Source organism: Apodemus sylvaticus, chromosome 4 (assembly GCF_947179515.1).
Source record: "Apodemus sylvaticus chromosome 4, mApoSyl1.1, whole genome shotgun sequence".
NCBI lineage: Eukaryota > Metazoa > Chordata > Mammalia > Rodentia > Muridae > Apodemus > Apodemus sylvaticus.
In genome coordinates this window covers 55,488,112-55,503,283 of record NC_067475.1, presented here as the reverse complement: position 1 = coordinate 55,503,283, position 15,172 = coordinate 55,488,112, and the positions used below count along the sequence as shown (strand labels likewise).

The 15,172-nt window shown below is 47.6% G+C and overlaps 2 protein-coding genes across 3 annotated transcripts in view; both read right to left on the bottom strand.

Moving 5' to 3' along the window:
• Positions 1-15,172, bottom strand: part of LOC127682815 (glutathione S-transferase Mu 1) — a 49,174-nt gene that overhangs the window by 9,540 nt on the left and 24,462 nt on the right. The gene's annotated exons all lie outside the window — the stretch shown is intronic.
• Positions 5,055-9,630, bottom strand: LOC127682812 (glutathione S-transferase Mu 2). Its single transcript, XM_052179463.1, has 8 exons — positions 9,522-9,630; positions 9,176-9,251; positions 8,774-8,838; positions 8,407-8,488; positions 8,208-8,308; positions 7,455-7,550; positions 7,263-7,373; positions 5,055-5,512 (listed from the first exon to the last, which is right to left on the bottom strand). Exons 1-8 carry the CDS (start codon positions 9,555-9,557, stop codon positions 5,423-5,425), a joined length of 657 nt encoding a protein of 218 aa, XP_052035423.1. The 5' UTR covers positions 9,558-9,630; the 3' UTR covers positions 5,055-5,422.

Here is a 15,172-nt window from a genome sequence, read left to right as displayed (position 1 = left end):
ACAAAAGATAATTTGTTTTCATGAACTAGCTGGATGGTATTTCAAAACCTTCCAAAACTGGTAAGTCTGACTGCCAATTGTCATGAACTGCTCTCAGGTCTGGCATAAATGGCCACCTGGGAGGCAGCACAATGATGGCCTCTGTAAGTCTCTGTTCCCCTCTGAGTCTGATCTCCCACCTAGGTGCCACAGAGAGAACATGGTGTCTTGGTTGGACTTGCTTCCATGCTCAGACATGGCAATACAAACAGAGAGGAAGATGTAGTAGAGAGGGAAGAGAAGAGCGCATAGACTCGACAGCTGAGGAGCAAGCTGCTTCGTGTATTATGGGCGTCACAATACAGATTTGGACACCCAGCAATCCTGCACAATTTGTCCAACCATGACACTTGCCAGGATGGAACCTGAGATCCAGAAGGCTTAAGTAATTTCTTTCTCACACAGCTAGTCAGTAGGACAGGGCTCAAGCCAGACTGGCTTTGTGGGGGCCATTCTGTCAGGTTCCTGAGCCTGTGCCTTCTGCCTTCTTGCAGGAGACAGTCTATTCTTCTCTGTTTTCATCAGCATGTTCCTGGTTCAGACCTAAGCTCCTTCTAGCCTAGGTTTGCACACAACTGAACTTCCAGAAAGGCTAAGGAATCCATCAGGTCAGTGCAACATAGAAGAGATCTTACCCTCAGACCTACCAAAGACAGGATGAAGTAGGACACTGGGAGGAAGGTCTAGGAAGAAAGCTTCATAGGCTTGTAATCAAGAGAGTCGAAGTTCCCCCAACGTGGCGCCTGAGGTCAATCTCACTGAGCCAAAGCTGACCTCATCTCCAGCACTGATAAGGGACCAGGCTGGATAACACCCACGTATGCTATTGACCTTCTATCAGGACGGTACATGTCATAGAGTTTAAAGAGTTCAAAGATATCCATGACTTCCTGTCTTCCAAAATCCAGGTGTGCCCAGCCTTATGCCTGGGAAGCAACGGCCACCCCTCAGTATCTGTAACATTTTCAGTTTTCAGAGAGGGTCTCCACAGACTTCTGTTTCTCCTGAAGCCAAAACCAGCTGTCTTCATCCTCAGGCACAGAAGGAGTGTCCTGGCAAGGCTGTGCAGGCCTCTGCTAGGCAGGAGAAACAGCCACCTTCCTGAGCCTGGGCTTGGGTTATGGTAGAAGCTTCAAGTTAATGAATCAGCATTGGCAGAAGCTCCAACACATCAGCATTGGCTGGACTTCAGGTGAAGCTGATGTCTACAGATGTGGTAGGAATATAGTACTGCCAGCCTGCAGTGGAGGTGCACATCCGTAACACCAGAACTCGTTTGCTATTTTTTAGAATGTGTAGTCTATCTGTCTAGACTACTCCCCACCCCAACTGAAGAACCTGCTGTTGCTATGAAGTGACTTGGTGCTTTTCTCTGATCCCCTTCAACAAGATCATGGGGAGTTAGTCATGATCCTGAGGCCCAGCTACAAAAATAAGGCAGAAATGCTGGCCCAGCACTAAAGACACTCGCTGCCCTTGCAGAGGACCAGAGTTTGGTTACCCACGTGAGATGCCTCATAGTCACCTGTAACTCCTGTTCCAGGCCACCTGGCCATTGAGAGCGCCCGAAAGGATGCGTGAATAGCCTCATCCAGAGGAAAACCGAAACACACATTTAAAAACCTTTAAAAGCTCATTTTATTTCATTTTAAACTCTGAAGAAAGAACAAGAAGTTTCAACAGCCCACTGTCCCTGTGTGTCCACCTGACTGCACCCCGCAGTAGACAACAGCCCACTGTCCCTGTGTGTCACCTGACTGCACCCCGCAGTGGACCGGCTGAAGAGGCTAGACCCTGAAACTGCTCCTAGATTAAGAGCTTTGCCCAATAAAATTACAGAAGAATGAAATAAGCATCTAAGGAGATGTCTATGAAACTGAGGAGTAACTGAGGTGGGAAGGAAGGAAGGAGGCCAGGCAGTGGTGGGAGGCAGAGGTAAATGGACGCATGAGTTTGAGGCCAGCCTGCAAGGCCAATAATGTTTCAGAACCACGTCTTTGGAAAACTGGCTGGATTGACTGAATCAGAAAACATAGTGTTCAGAAACGCTTACACAGAATTCAGAATCCAGGGTTCTGCAACAACTCATCCCGGAGTTCTAGTTCTCGTTGATGGAGCCTGTCTAACCCAGAATAGCACATTTAGTGTGAACCAGCTCAACCTGAGCCCTTAGCAGGGGCCAAGGCCAGAGGTAGAGAGAGTTTAAGACAGGACTTTACTCTCTGGGAACTGGAGGTCAACTCTGGGAAGGACAGACACTGTTGTTGAGATAGATGGGCCCTGATAACAGTGCTCACTTGATACAGGTGTTTGCAAGGTCGGTGGCACCAACACGGGGAGTGACCTGGATTGTAAGTGGCTACAAGGAGTTCAAACAGGAAACAGGACCTGGGCTCATAGGGACCCAAGAGTCCTGACCCTGATCCAGCCTGGTTCTTCCCAGTTCAAGTTCAGAGTCTGGAGAGCAGACTCTGGCCACCTGGGGGCAGGTGGCTGTAGTTGGCTTCAGAATGTCCAAATGAACTCTTCTTTTCTGCTCATGTCCACCACACAGAGTGACACATAGTACTTCACCAAAGCAAGTTCATGAGAGTGGACACTGTCCCCCAACTTTCACACAGAAACACTGAGACATGATGTTTGTGGTTGATATAACACAGGATGGCATTAATCCAGGTGAGTGTGTGCCTAACTATGCCACACACTGAGTTTCTGCACATGATGAATGCTCCCTGCTTCAGTGGCATGGTGGGAAGTTGCTTCCTTAGCTTGGGCTCTTCTGCAGGTCTGTCTGTCTGTCTGTCTGTCTGTCTCTCTGTGTGTGTGTGTGTGTATCTGTCTGTCTGTCTGTCTGTCTGTCTGTCTCTCTCTCTCTCTCTCTCTGTTCAGTTCTTAGTGCTCATGACACAGCATCCTAGAAGGTAGCAGGGCCACAGTCAGAAAGAGCTTATATTCCCAGATGATGCCATGGAATAGGACCACTCAGCCCCCTGGATGCTTCCCAGGGACATTCTGTAAGGAAAGTGAACTGTCTCACAGATTGGGGTCTGTTTCGGCTGAATCCTTCTCCACCAACACAATAGCAGTGGGGAGCATTAGCCATGGCTGTGTAAAAACAGCAAATGGCTGCGGCCAGACTTAGGGGCCTCCAAGAGTTTCAGATCCTGTGCCCAGTCCCAATGCTACAAACATTCTAAAGTGTCAGGACTTCTAATGGATTCCAGTCACATCAAGTCATTGGCCTTTAGGGCTAAGTTGGAAGGACATACCTTACAGTACTGTTACTTTAATTTCCTAGTTTTGCCACAATGCTCTAAAACTCGTTTTCATTCCACATTCTCTTCCTGTGCCATGCCCTCCCCTTTACATAAAGAATGATTCAGACTCCTTTGGTTTGCATAAAGATCATAACCCAGGGTTCCATTTGCTAAACGGGAAGAGAACATGGCCCACAAAGCCAAAATACTGGGCCCTTATGGGGAATGTTTGCCAACCCTGGTTCTAGGTCCATGTCTGCTTCGGTGTCCTTTGGTAATTTATTCTCTCTACTCAACATTATCAGAGTGCCACTCCTGACTTCACTACATCCTTTCCAGATTATCTTCCTTGTCTTTCAGTTAAAATTTAACAAACATTGACTGAAATAATGTGAACTTACCAGTTTCACAAACATTTCGCTTCTATCAATTTTTATCTTATGAACTTTAACTTTTAGTTCCTCATTTATTTCAGCAAGCCCGCCTGTTCCTTAACTGCAGTAGGCAGCAGCAGGCAGGGGGTATGAGGACCACACCCACCAGGGCTCTCATCCAGATGTGCTACCTGATACAGGTAGGTTACAGGCACGGCCTGACAAAGGTCAGACACCTTGATCCAGCCCTGGGCACAGGAGCATGCTCAGTAGGTCCTCCTGCAGTGTGTCCAAGTCCTTCAGGGACAACTTGATGCAAAATGTCCACAGCGTCTTCTACCGTACACTGTGGCGCTGGGGCCCAGCACACCAGGCCTGCCCATCCCTGATCATGCTCTTCCAAGGCAGCTGCAGCTTCTTAATGAGCCTGCTTAGCTGAGAGACTGCTGGCTGCACGGAGGGGCTAAAGCGTCTCTGGAGATGATGCACTCAAATTCTAAATTTTCCAATCATCAATCATTTGCCAAGCCCTGCCATGCATATTCAAGATGAACAATCCTGAGCTGGTGCTGTGGTACACACCTTTAACGCCAGGAAACTGGGAGGTAGAAAAAGGAGAATTATGGGAGCAAGGGCCATCTCAGGCCCATTGTGAGTGAGGACCCAGCCAGTACTGGAGACATGAGATCCTGGATCAAAAACACCAGCAAGCAGAGACTGGAGACATGGTCAGAGGTTAAGAGGCTACTGCTCTTAGAGCCGTTCTATTCCCGGCACCCACAGGGCCATCTGTAATTGTAGCTCTCTTCTGGTATCTGCCTGCACTAGTAACCCCTGTGGTGATTATACACAAGTGCTAGCAAACCACTCATACACATAAAATGATAATAAATATTTTTAAGAGAACAATGAAAAAAAAAGAGATGAGGGAGGGAGTGAGGGAGGGAGAGAGAGAGAGAGAGAGAGAGAGAGAGATCCCTTCAGCTAACTTCTGCTTGACAATGGGACAGACATGCGAAGACACATGCTGAGAACACAGGAGTGGGATGCTCTGCCCAGGAAGGACATCGATGAGGAGTCCTTGCCTAGGCCCTGCATGCTCTGCCCCTTCCCATCAGCCCAGGGTCACTCTGAAGCATGACACAAGCGACACATGGATAATTGTCGCACTGCACTCCACAGAACAAATTAGAAACGAAAGGAGATCTCTTCCATGGAAGTCCCAGACTGAGGAACACAGGGACATGGAGCAGGGACATCAAAGACTTGAATAGCCCAGAGTCCCTACCTTTAGCTCCTCCTGCAAGCAACAAAACAGGTGCCGCCCAACCGAGTCAACAGAGTCAGCCCTGAGTGTCACAGACAGCAAAGCAAGACACTGCACAAAGGTAGATCACACTTTATTGTGAATCAATTGGGGCATAGCTGCTCACGCGAGGACCAGGGCAGCACACAGGCAGATCCAATCTCTCAGGCCAGGCTGGGGATTCTGAGGTGTGGTACATCCCTCCAAACAGCAGTGAGGGAAGGCTGGATGCAGGGCGGAAACAAGGGATAGGAAGAGACTGAAGAAGACATGGAGAGCCTAAGGAACCAGAGGCTTTAGTGAGGGAAGGGCGGGAAGAGGAAATGGAGGAATGGGGAGGGGAAGGAGGAGAAAGCTGCTTGTGGCGGGAGCCAGAGCCACGCCCAAGGCCCAGAGCCAGCAGGGCGCTCGGGAGTGAGTGCTCCCCAGGTCTGGGCTTTGCAGTCCTACTTTGGGTTCCAAAAGGCCATCTTTGCAAAGATTGGCTTGGAGAGGAAGCGGCTGCTCTTCATGTAGTCAGATATCTTCTTTAGGCCCTGCAGAGAGGAAGAGAAAGCCAGAACTGAGGATCTGGGGCTCCAGTGGGTGCACAGGTTTCACTCTAAGAACCCCAACACAGCCCAGGCTGCTCAGGTGCCCAACTCTGGTAAGGGAACGAGTTAATTTCCTGTGATGACCAAACTGGCATTATGATCCGCTGTGTGTCCATCTGCAGTTGTGACTCGGGTGCAGAGGAAGAAGGAGCACTTCACAGAATCTGTGCTCTGCATTCATCAGGAGGAAACCTGACACACAGGCTCGGCGGGAACAGCAAGAGTCCACATCCCTGTCTATACAGGGAGGGGCTCTGCAGCTTCCATTCTGACCCACTTGGTTCACACCCCAAGCAAGAAATTCCTTGTTTCTGCCTGTTCACACAAATTCCCACTCCCCCCCTTCCCCCCCCCCCCCCCCGGTCCCCAGCAGGCTCCTTCTTGCCTGTGTTTCCACATCAGGGAGGGACCAAGCAGGCCAAAGGGACCAGCAACCTGCCAGTGTACTTTGGGAGAGAGCAAAGATCTCACCCAGCACCTCTGTAAATCCTGACTGAATACGCACAGGGATCAGTGAGCCAGCAAGGAGACAATGGAGAGACCTTGGCCATTCTCCCGATGCAGAAAACTCTAAACTTGGAACACTAGTATCTGAACGCACACTTATTGTGCCCATCTTATTTTTCTCAGCCCTGCTAGAGAACAATTTACAGAACGGCACTGTGCTGTGTGCTATCTTTCCAGTACAGTGCCCAGATAAGCTGTGATGAATTCAGTGTTCCAGGGCGGCCTGTACCCAAGAGGCAAAGCTTGGCTGGCCTTGGGCTGCAGCCTCCCACACTCGCCCTCTGCACTGTTCAGCAGTTCTCACACAATCTCCAGAGCCTAGCAGCCTGGACCAGAAGGCAAGCCAATGAAAACTAAGAAAAACGCATCGCTTGTGCATCGAGAACAGAAAAGAGGGGATCCCATGCTAAGATTCCCATTGGACTATGGCCTTGATCCCCCCCAAATTTCTAATGAAGTAGGGGTTGTAGCTATCACAAACATCACAGTCAGGCATGCCTGCCACTCTGCATGCCTGGACAGAGATGCATGTTTCCACATCATACTGATCATACTTGATGTTTCCACATCAAGATGCTGCCCAGAGGAAGATGAAACAGAATGCCTAAATATTGAACAATTTAGGATGAAATCCTCCAGCAGCAGTAACCTGCCTACTCAGCACTAGCTGCAGCCCTGGGTCCCAGTGCTTCCCAATCAGGATCTGACTAAAGCAAAGAACTGTACAGACCAGACATGGATACTGCATTTTTGTACTGCATATCCATCCTGAATAATACCCCCTATGCTCCGGGCACGTCCTGAATTCCCATAGGCTTCAGGGCTGGAAAATCCAGGCTCCATAACAACTTATGGCTTTTTCCTTTGGCAGCAGGCAGATCTACTGCTCTCTGTTCTTGGAAGCTAAAAGCACACAGGGGAAAACCACACCCCCTACCGATGGTACTGGTTCCCTGAGAAACTGACAGTCTTTACAATAAGCTTCCAAAACGATCCAGTGGAACTGATAATTCTACACAACACGCAGGGTGTGAGGGGAAATTCCATGCAAGAGATGAAAGAACTGAACACAGTTCCATGCTCAGCAAAAGCTAATCATTTTCATGTCCATTCCAAGGTAGAAGGGCATTCTGGGACAGGGGAAGGGAAGTAGGGAATCCAAGAGGAAGTGGGATCAGGGCATCACCTCAAAACGAGCCATGAAATCCTTCAGGTTTGGGAAGGCGTCCAGGCACTTGGGCTCAAATATACGGTGCTGATCCAGGACATCATAGACGAGGAAATCCACATAGGTGACCTGCAGGAGGCCCAGGTGAGCACCCTGGAATTTGATGCCTGGGAAAAATGGCAGCTCCTCCTTCCCACCCCCTCCCTTTACCTTATTCCCTGCAAACCATGGCCGCTTGCCCAGGAACTCAGAGTAGAGCTTCATCTTCTCAGGGAGACCCTCTAAGTACTCTGGCTTCTTTTTCTCCTGAAGCAGAAAACAATTGTCACCACCTTCAGACACAGGCTCCCTGTGCAGGCCCCAGCAGGCAGCGCAGCAGTCACCTGCATGAGACTCAGTCTGGGTTGAGGTCCAAGTGTTTAGTTAGAGCACCACCATGATTAGACTGCTTTTGGGAAACAGCCCAACAGGACACAGCTCTGTCCCCTGGACTCTACCACCATTGTCGGGACCATTGTGCATGAGACAGCTATGAGCACATGGCTCTGAACTCTGACCTCACGTGAGGCAGAAGCAAACAACTGAAATCACCCAGTGAACAGGCAGTGTTCTACCTACTGGTGCCGTGAGGACTTCAGTACAGGTCCAAAGAGATGAGGTGAATTGGAGAGGACAAAAGTTACCTGGGGGTTGAGGGTGGGGGCGAAGGATCAAAGGCCTTTGGTTGACTGAGTTGCCTTTTGGGAACATCTGCTTATCCCTGTGGGTGTCGAGGACACAGCTCTGGGAAGCCATTTGGGAGGAGAGTCTGGACTGGATCTTAGGGCAAGACTGCGAGTTTTCATTTGACAAACTGAGCTTTGAGATTGGTGGCGCTGAGAGGCTCTGGTGACAAAGGTGACCAGAGCAGATGCAAGGGCACGAGTACAGGTCCAGCTCTAACTCAGGGTTCATGGAACTCACAAAGTCAGGGCTGTAGCAGACCATGGCCAATTGAATCCGGGTGTCCATAACCTGGTTCTCCAAAATGTCCACACGAATCCTCTCCTCCTCTGTCTCTCCACCTGCAGCACATACAGCACAGACTCACCCTCAGCATCCTGCTCCAGTCAAGCAAAGAAACATGGCTTCTGTCCCCCACTCTGCAGGCAGCCCCACTCACACAAGTTGTGCTTCCGGCCAAGGTAGCGCAGGATGGCATTGCTCTGGGTGACCTTGTGTGACCCATCGATTAAGTAGGGCAGCTGGATGGACAAGCAGGGACGGTCAGATGACATATGAGGCCCCTCCATCCCTTCCCTGGGTGAGGGCAGACATGGGCCTGGCACTCAGTGTGCCTGCCACGGGAAGCCCTCCACAGCACAGTGTGCACTGAATGGGAGAGCTGGGACACTGCCCATCACACAAACACTGTGCAGCCAGCAGGGATGGAGCAGGAGAGCAGAAGCACTGACCCCAACCCCCTCAGCCAGGCCAGGAGATGAGGAGAGATCACGAGCCTCCCCCAAACCTCCCCTTCCTGCACCTACATTGGGAAAGTCCAGGCCCAACTTGAATTTCTCATTCAGCCACTGGCTTCGGTCAAAGTCGGGAGCTGTGGTGGACAAGAGGATGTGAAGAGAAATCACCCCAGTGTCCCAGCTTCCTTCTCTAGGGATCCCACTAAGGAGTCAGGCATGAGGACACCCCAAGAAGATCTGCAACCTCACCCACTTTCACATATCCCAAGGTCAGAGAATGCTTCTCAGGACCGTGGACTGTACATCACTAAGGTTTTCAAAAGGTTTGAATAAGCCAATTACTAGAAAAGGGAACCCAGCCCTCCAAATTCAAGAAAGTTTCTAGAAGGGACAGTCTCTAAACCCAACTCTAGGAGCTCTGGAGAGCTAAGCAACAGGGGCTCAGAGGTCTGAGGAACAGGGTGTAATCACCATCCCCCATGGTGTATTTCTTGTCCTCATAGCTTGTGTCTGTGTACTCCAGGAGCATGCGGATGGCATGAGCCAGCTAGAAAGATGACATATAACAAGTCACAGATCAGAAAACCCTGACAGCCTGACTCTGCTGACTCTTGCTGAGCCTACATCTTACACTTAACAGATTCCCCCACAAGCTCACACACAGGCCACATAGCACAAGCTCCTCTGTGGTTGTTTGAACGTGCCCTGATAGGCAAAGCTTTCCAACAACTTCTGAACTCCATCTTTCTCCTGGAAATCAGCCCCTAGCTTCTCCCCACCCACACCTGTCCCACTCAGCAGAAGCACTCTCACTCACCCCACGAATATCCCAGTAACCCAATATCACAGGCATAGTGCTGGTGTCCAGAGCAGGCCAACCTGGGCCTTGCTAGTCTGAGCTTCCTGATAATGTCTTAGGCAAGGAGGAGGCGGGACCTGGTTATGGCTTTCTATTGGGCCATTGGTCTACAAGGTCTCAAATTTCAGACATTCCAGTTAGAGGAAGGAGCCACAGATCCAGGGGCAGAGCAAAATATATCTACACTCAGGAACCAGTCTAAGCAGTCAGAAATAAAAGACAGAAATGGGCTAGCACCCATATCAGCAGCTCCCTGTTCTCACTCTGGTGTGCTGTTTCCATGGAGAACAGATGTGCAGCTAGAGACATTCGTGATGGTAAACATACAACCCTGTTTATTATCTTCCTGGCATCGTCCCTTCTTCCTTATCAACCCCCTGCCTTGGCTCTGGGTGGCTCCTGGTGGCTGAGCCAGGACCAAACAGGATACTTCAAGCCTGAGAGATTAGTGTCCCTGTGGTCTATAGCCTTTCATAGACAGCAGAGGGCATGCCGGACTCTGCTAAGCTGAGCAACTCAGAGCCACACACAGGTACGACCAGTGGCTGCAGATGTAAAGCGAGCCACGGTGAGACACGCCTTCCCCAGAAAGAACTGCCATTCTCACACAGAACTAAGGTATCGGGGGCTGGTGAGACTGCGGGCAGGAGAGAACCCTGGACACTACTGGTAAGAGGGTAAACTGTCACAACCGTTAGGGGAAGCAACCTGCTGTTCCTCGAAAAGTCAAAACTAGAGCTACCGCGTGATCCAGCAATACTGGACATATATCCACAGGAAGTGAAGTTAGAATGACAGGAGAACGCACTTTACCATAGCTAAGAATTGGATGTCCTCTCAGATAAACAGATAAGGAAATGTGATACCTGTGCACCATGGAATACTGGTCACTATATAAAAAAGGGAAAAAGAAAAAAATAAAAAACTAGATATCCACACACAGAGAAACTAGAAGTGAGGGCTAAAGAGATGGTTGAAAGGTTAAGAACACAGACTATTCTTCCAAAGGTCCTGAGTTCAACTCCCAGAAACCACACAGTGGCTCACAACCATTTGTCATGGGATCCGATGCCCTCTTCTGGTGTGTCAGAAGACAGCAACCGTGTACTCATAAAAAACAAAAATAATAATAGAAGTGAGATTCCTGTCTCTCGTCCCGGGGGGCACAGGGAAGGATACGAATAAATCAATGGCTTTAATGTAAGAGTTGAAATGTGGAAGCTGCCAGAAGGACACACATGCAAAACGTTCTAAGATGTTGGCTAGATTGATTGATTAATTGATTGATTGATTGATTTTTGCAGAATAACTGTTTAATAGTTCAGAGAACAACTGCAAGGTCTGACTGGCAGGTATGCGTCAAATCAAAAGGAAACTTGCAGAACTTGAGGAAATCGTTACCCACTATTCCTTTAACAGAGGTTTACTATACAAATATGTACAGAACACAAAATCTTAGCCAAATGTAACGACACTGTAATCCGAGCACTGGGGGCTAGAATCAGGAGAATCGTTAGGACTGAGACCAGCCTGGGCTCCATAGCAAGATCCTTCTCTGTGGTGGGAAATCTCCAACCCAAAAAAGCCCAGACAAGGAAATCACAACTCAGTAAATATGAATACAAGCTGACCATCTAGACTGGGCGGATCTCCCACTACACAACTCTATTGCCATCTACCCCTTATAACCTGTGGTTTCACCAGGCCACATGCGTCTCTCCAGTCTCCTCCAACGTCCTCTCCCCCCCCCCCCTTCTTTTCTACTTTTCAACTCCACCTTCCCTTCTACTGCCCAATCACTGGCTCTAGCCTTTATTTTACAAGTTAAGGTGGGGAGAAGCTTCAAAAGGAAATCACCTATAAAAGTGATTTACTCCTAGTCTGCAGCCCCTCCTGCCTGGGAAAGTGGAATTAGCATCAAAATACAAGACCAGGGCTATCCACAACACTTCTCAAAGATAGAGGAGGGGATGGAGAAGACTGGGAGGTGTTGGTAGTTCAGTGAAATGTTGAGTATTCCGAAGAAGCTAAGGAGAACAAGAGAGAAGAAATAGAGAGAGGTTGCTCAACAGGTCCTAGGTTGCACTTAGGAGGGGGTCCTGATGAGCCGTTGAGCAGTAGGTGACTACACAGTATGACACCATACTATTTCTAACCAAACCACTGGAAGAAAGGACTTCCTTCCCATGTTTCCACCACAAAAAAGTGATGTGTTTAAGGGATAGATATTTAGCTTGATTTCAACGGAATATACACGTGTACCCAAAACTAATTCACAATAATGTGAGTTTTTGTTTTTCTGTATGTTAAAAACAAATTTATACATCATTTTTAAAGGGTGGCTGGAAAGATGACTCTGAATTAGGAAGACTTGCTACTCTTACAGAAGACCAGAGTTCAGATCCCAGCACCCAACCTGCAACTTGAGCTCCAAGAGACCAGATACCCACTCTGGCCTTTGCAAGCACCTTCATTATATGCACATGCTCATACCGACGTACACACAGACACATAGACATACAGACACAGAACACTCACACACACATACACATACAAAATTTAAAAAATAAAAATGAATCTTTAAGAAAATTTAATAATTTAAAAGTTCACAAGATCCTTAGAAAGTATAAATGGGGGGAAATGCCCACAAAAAAGGGGGGATACAAGTTCTGAGACATGAAAAGCAGCTCTGAAAGGGAAATTTATAGCTGGGGGGGGCTACATTTAAAAATCAGAAAGAAGACAAATAAATTACTTAATGACGGAACTCAAGGCTTGGAAAAACAAAGCAAATCCAACCCTAAACCCAGTAGATGGGGATTAAATAATAAAACCAGAGCAGAAACCAATGGAGCAGAAACAAAAAAAAAAAAAAAAAAAACAATACAAAGACTCAACTAATCTAAGAGCTGGGTCTTGGAAAACATAGGCAAGATTGATAGACTCTTAGACCGTAAACAAAAAGAGAGAGGAACCCCAAATTAACAGAGTTAAACAGGAGACATTGCAACAGGCACCAAAGAATTTCAGAACATAATAGATATTTTACAAAGCTATACTCCACTGAGTTAGAAAACCAAAAAGAAGCAGGGCGGTGGTGGCGTACACCTGTAATCTCAGCACTCTGGGAGGCAAAGGCAGGTGGATTTCTGAGTTCAAGGCCAGCCCAGTCTACAGAGTGAGTTCCAGGACAGCCAGGGATATACAGAGAAACCCTGTCTCGAAGAAACCAAATCCAAAAAACCAAAAAAAGAAAAAAAGAAAAAAAGAAAAGAAAACCAAAAATAAATGCACAAATTTCTAGATTGATCCGAAGCATCGAAGTTAAACCAATAAGAGATCAATGCCTTAGACAGACCTGTAACAGAGAACTCTCAAAGAAACCCAAGACTCGCTCAGTACCTGTGATTCCCCCCAGCACTTTACACCCCGGCCCCTCACCTAAACCTCTCCAGCCTGGGACCTGGGCTCCCCTCCCCCTTCTTCTGACTCCTCTATAACTCAGCCAATTTGGGCATGTATTCTGATGCACCCACTACTCTCTTGGCTCTTGGTTTCTCTCTTGGCCTTGAGAAGGCAACCAAAAAAAATAAAAACCTTGGGAATAAACTTCAATTCCCTGGGCAGCACAACGGGCTCCTCAGAGGGAGCCACTGACAATGGTTCTTCAGTCAGTGGTGACCCTGAACCAGGGAGGATGGCTCCAGAGCTGAAACAGTCTCCTAGATACCCGGCCAGCAGAGATAACAAGGCCAGAACAGGGCTGGTCACTGCAGCTCTTCAAGGTCTCATCAAATATAGTGAAACTAACATAATAGCCAACTAAATACGTACTAAAGTCATTGCTTTGCCCATACCAATCATATTAGAATCATAGATTTTCCTAACTTCTGGAAAATTCCACTAGCCCTGCATAAATAGGGACCTGCAAGCCCCTAGAGTTGTCACCATTTTGATAAACGGTTGACCCTGCATGCTGGTAATTTCTGCAGAATAAATGATCCTTGCCTTTGCATACTATTTGAGTCTGGGGTCTTCCTTCAGAGACTATTGGACTGTAACAGCCCCTTGGCCTGTGACTCCTCTCTTGGGCTCCTTGCCCTCTCTCCTCGTTTCCCTCCCTCTCCTGCTCTCTCGCCCCACTTCTCTCATGGCCCAGTTCAGTCTGGAACCTTCCAGATACCTCTGGTTATTCTCTTTTTACTCTTATTCTTTTCTTTTTTAAGTTGGCAAATTGATTACTCAGTAGAAAACACACACTGGGTGGGCTAACAACACATCTTGGATCTTCCACCTTCCCGTTCCAACTTACATACTGCAATAGTAAACGCTAAGATCTTCTTAGGCGTCAGTGCCTTTAGGAAATGCTCTGCCTGGAGTTCTACATTATTCCCAAATTCTTTGGAAGATAATGAGACAGATGAAGTGATATCAAGAAATACTGACTGATTTTTTTTAAAAAAAATATTGTACAAAGCTGGAATTTTCTTGCTTTAATCCTCCATATGTTTACAGTGCAAGAGAGTTCAACGGATTATGGACAGTCAGTAATGACCTATAAGGTCACATTAATGTCATATTAATTAAACTGATCAGCAGTGAATAAAACAAAGCTCAAATGTGAAAGGAAATTCACTAATACTGGAGCTGTAAGACTCTGGCTGAGCCTTAACTTCCTGGAGACCCCCTGAGTGAACAACACAGAGCTGGGAATCAACACAAAAGCAAGAGGAGTTTTATTATCCCAGCGCGCTGAGGTCGCCCTGCACACGAAGGAGAGAGAGAACGACCCTGCGCAGCCTGGTCAGTGAGTTTTTATACAGTTTTCAGAGCAGCAGCCATTACGCACAATGTGATTGGCAGAACACTGTGACTTTTAAACTAATTGGTCTTTAGGGAATGAGGTGGTAAGGACTTCCCTTGTCTGTAGGTGGCCAATGCTTCTTGCTCTGGGCCTCCCCCACCTGCAGGTGGCCAGTGGTTGGCTCCTCTCCCCCACCCCTCTGCTTTCTGGAGGGGAGGGGTACCTATGTGCTCTATGACCTTTCTCTTCCAGGAGGGGAGGGGTCTGGTGGAATTTTCCAAAGTTCCTGGGCTGACCTCTTCAGAACCACCGTAACCTTTAAATACTTAGAAAATTGAAATAACATTAAATAACATTTTATTTGATAACTCTTAAAGTACCACATCATCAAGTACCTTGCAAATGAAAACAATACAAATGAATTTTTTCAATATAATTTCTGTAAAGCTTGTACAAGAAATATATATATATACATATCTTTTAATAATAACCACTTAAGATACACACTGAACCATTATGTGACTAGACTATCTAATAAATACAACTCCACACTGTTTTGTGGCTGTGGACTAGTTTGTTTTTCTTTCGTGGAATTAGAAACTCTAATCTGCAGCCTGAGCGAGCCATCAGACTGTCTGATTCTTAGCAGATCATTCGTTTGCATTATGCTGGGTTCCTCAATCACCTTTAAGGATCCCAGTTAAATCCTGTGGAGACAAACACTGTAAGTTCAGGCCTTGGAGCTTCTGTCCACGCATGCTCTGTGAGTTTCAGTCCCCGCAAGCCAGAACACTCGACTTCCAGA

Excerpts from the sequence above, each read along its gene's own strand:
- LOC127682812 (XM_052179463.1), bottom strand. The coding sequence starts at position 9,557 with ATGCCTGTGATATTGGGTTACTGGGATATTCGTGGG. Across the intron at positions 9,252-9,521 it reads GTTACTGGGATATTCGTGGG|CTGGCTCATGCCATCCGCAT; the intron begins GTGAGTGAGAGT and ends TCATCTTTCTAG. Across the intron at positions 5,513-7,262 it reads ATTTCATGGCTCGTTTTGAG|GGCCTAAAGAAGATATCTGA; the intron begins GTGATGCCCTGA and ends TCCTCTCTGCAG.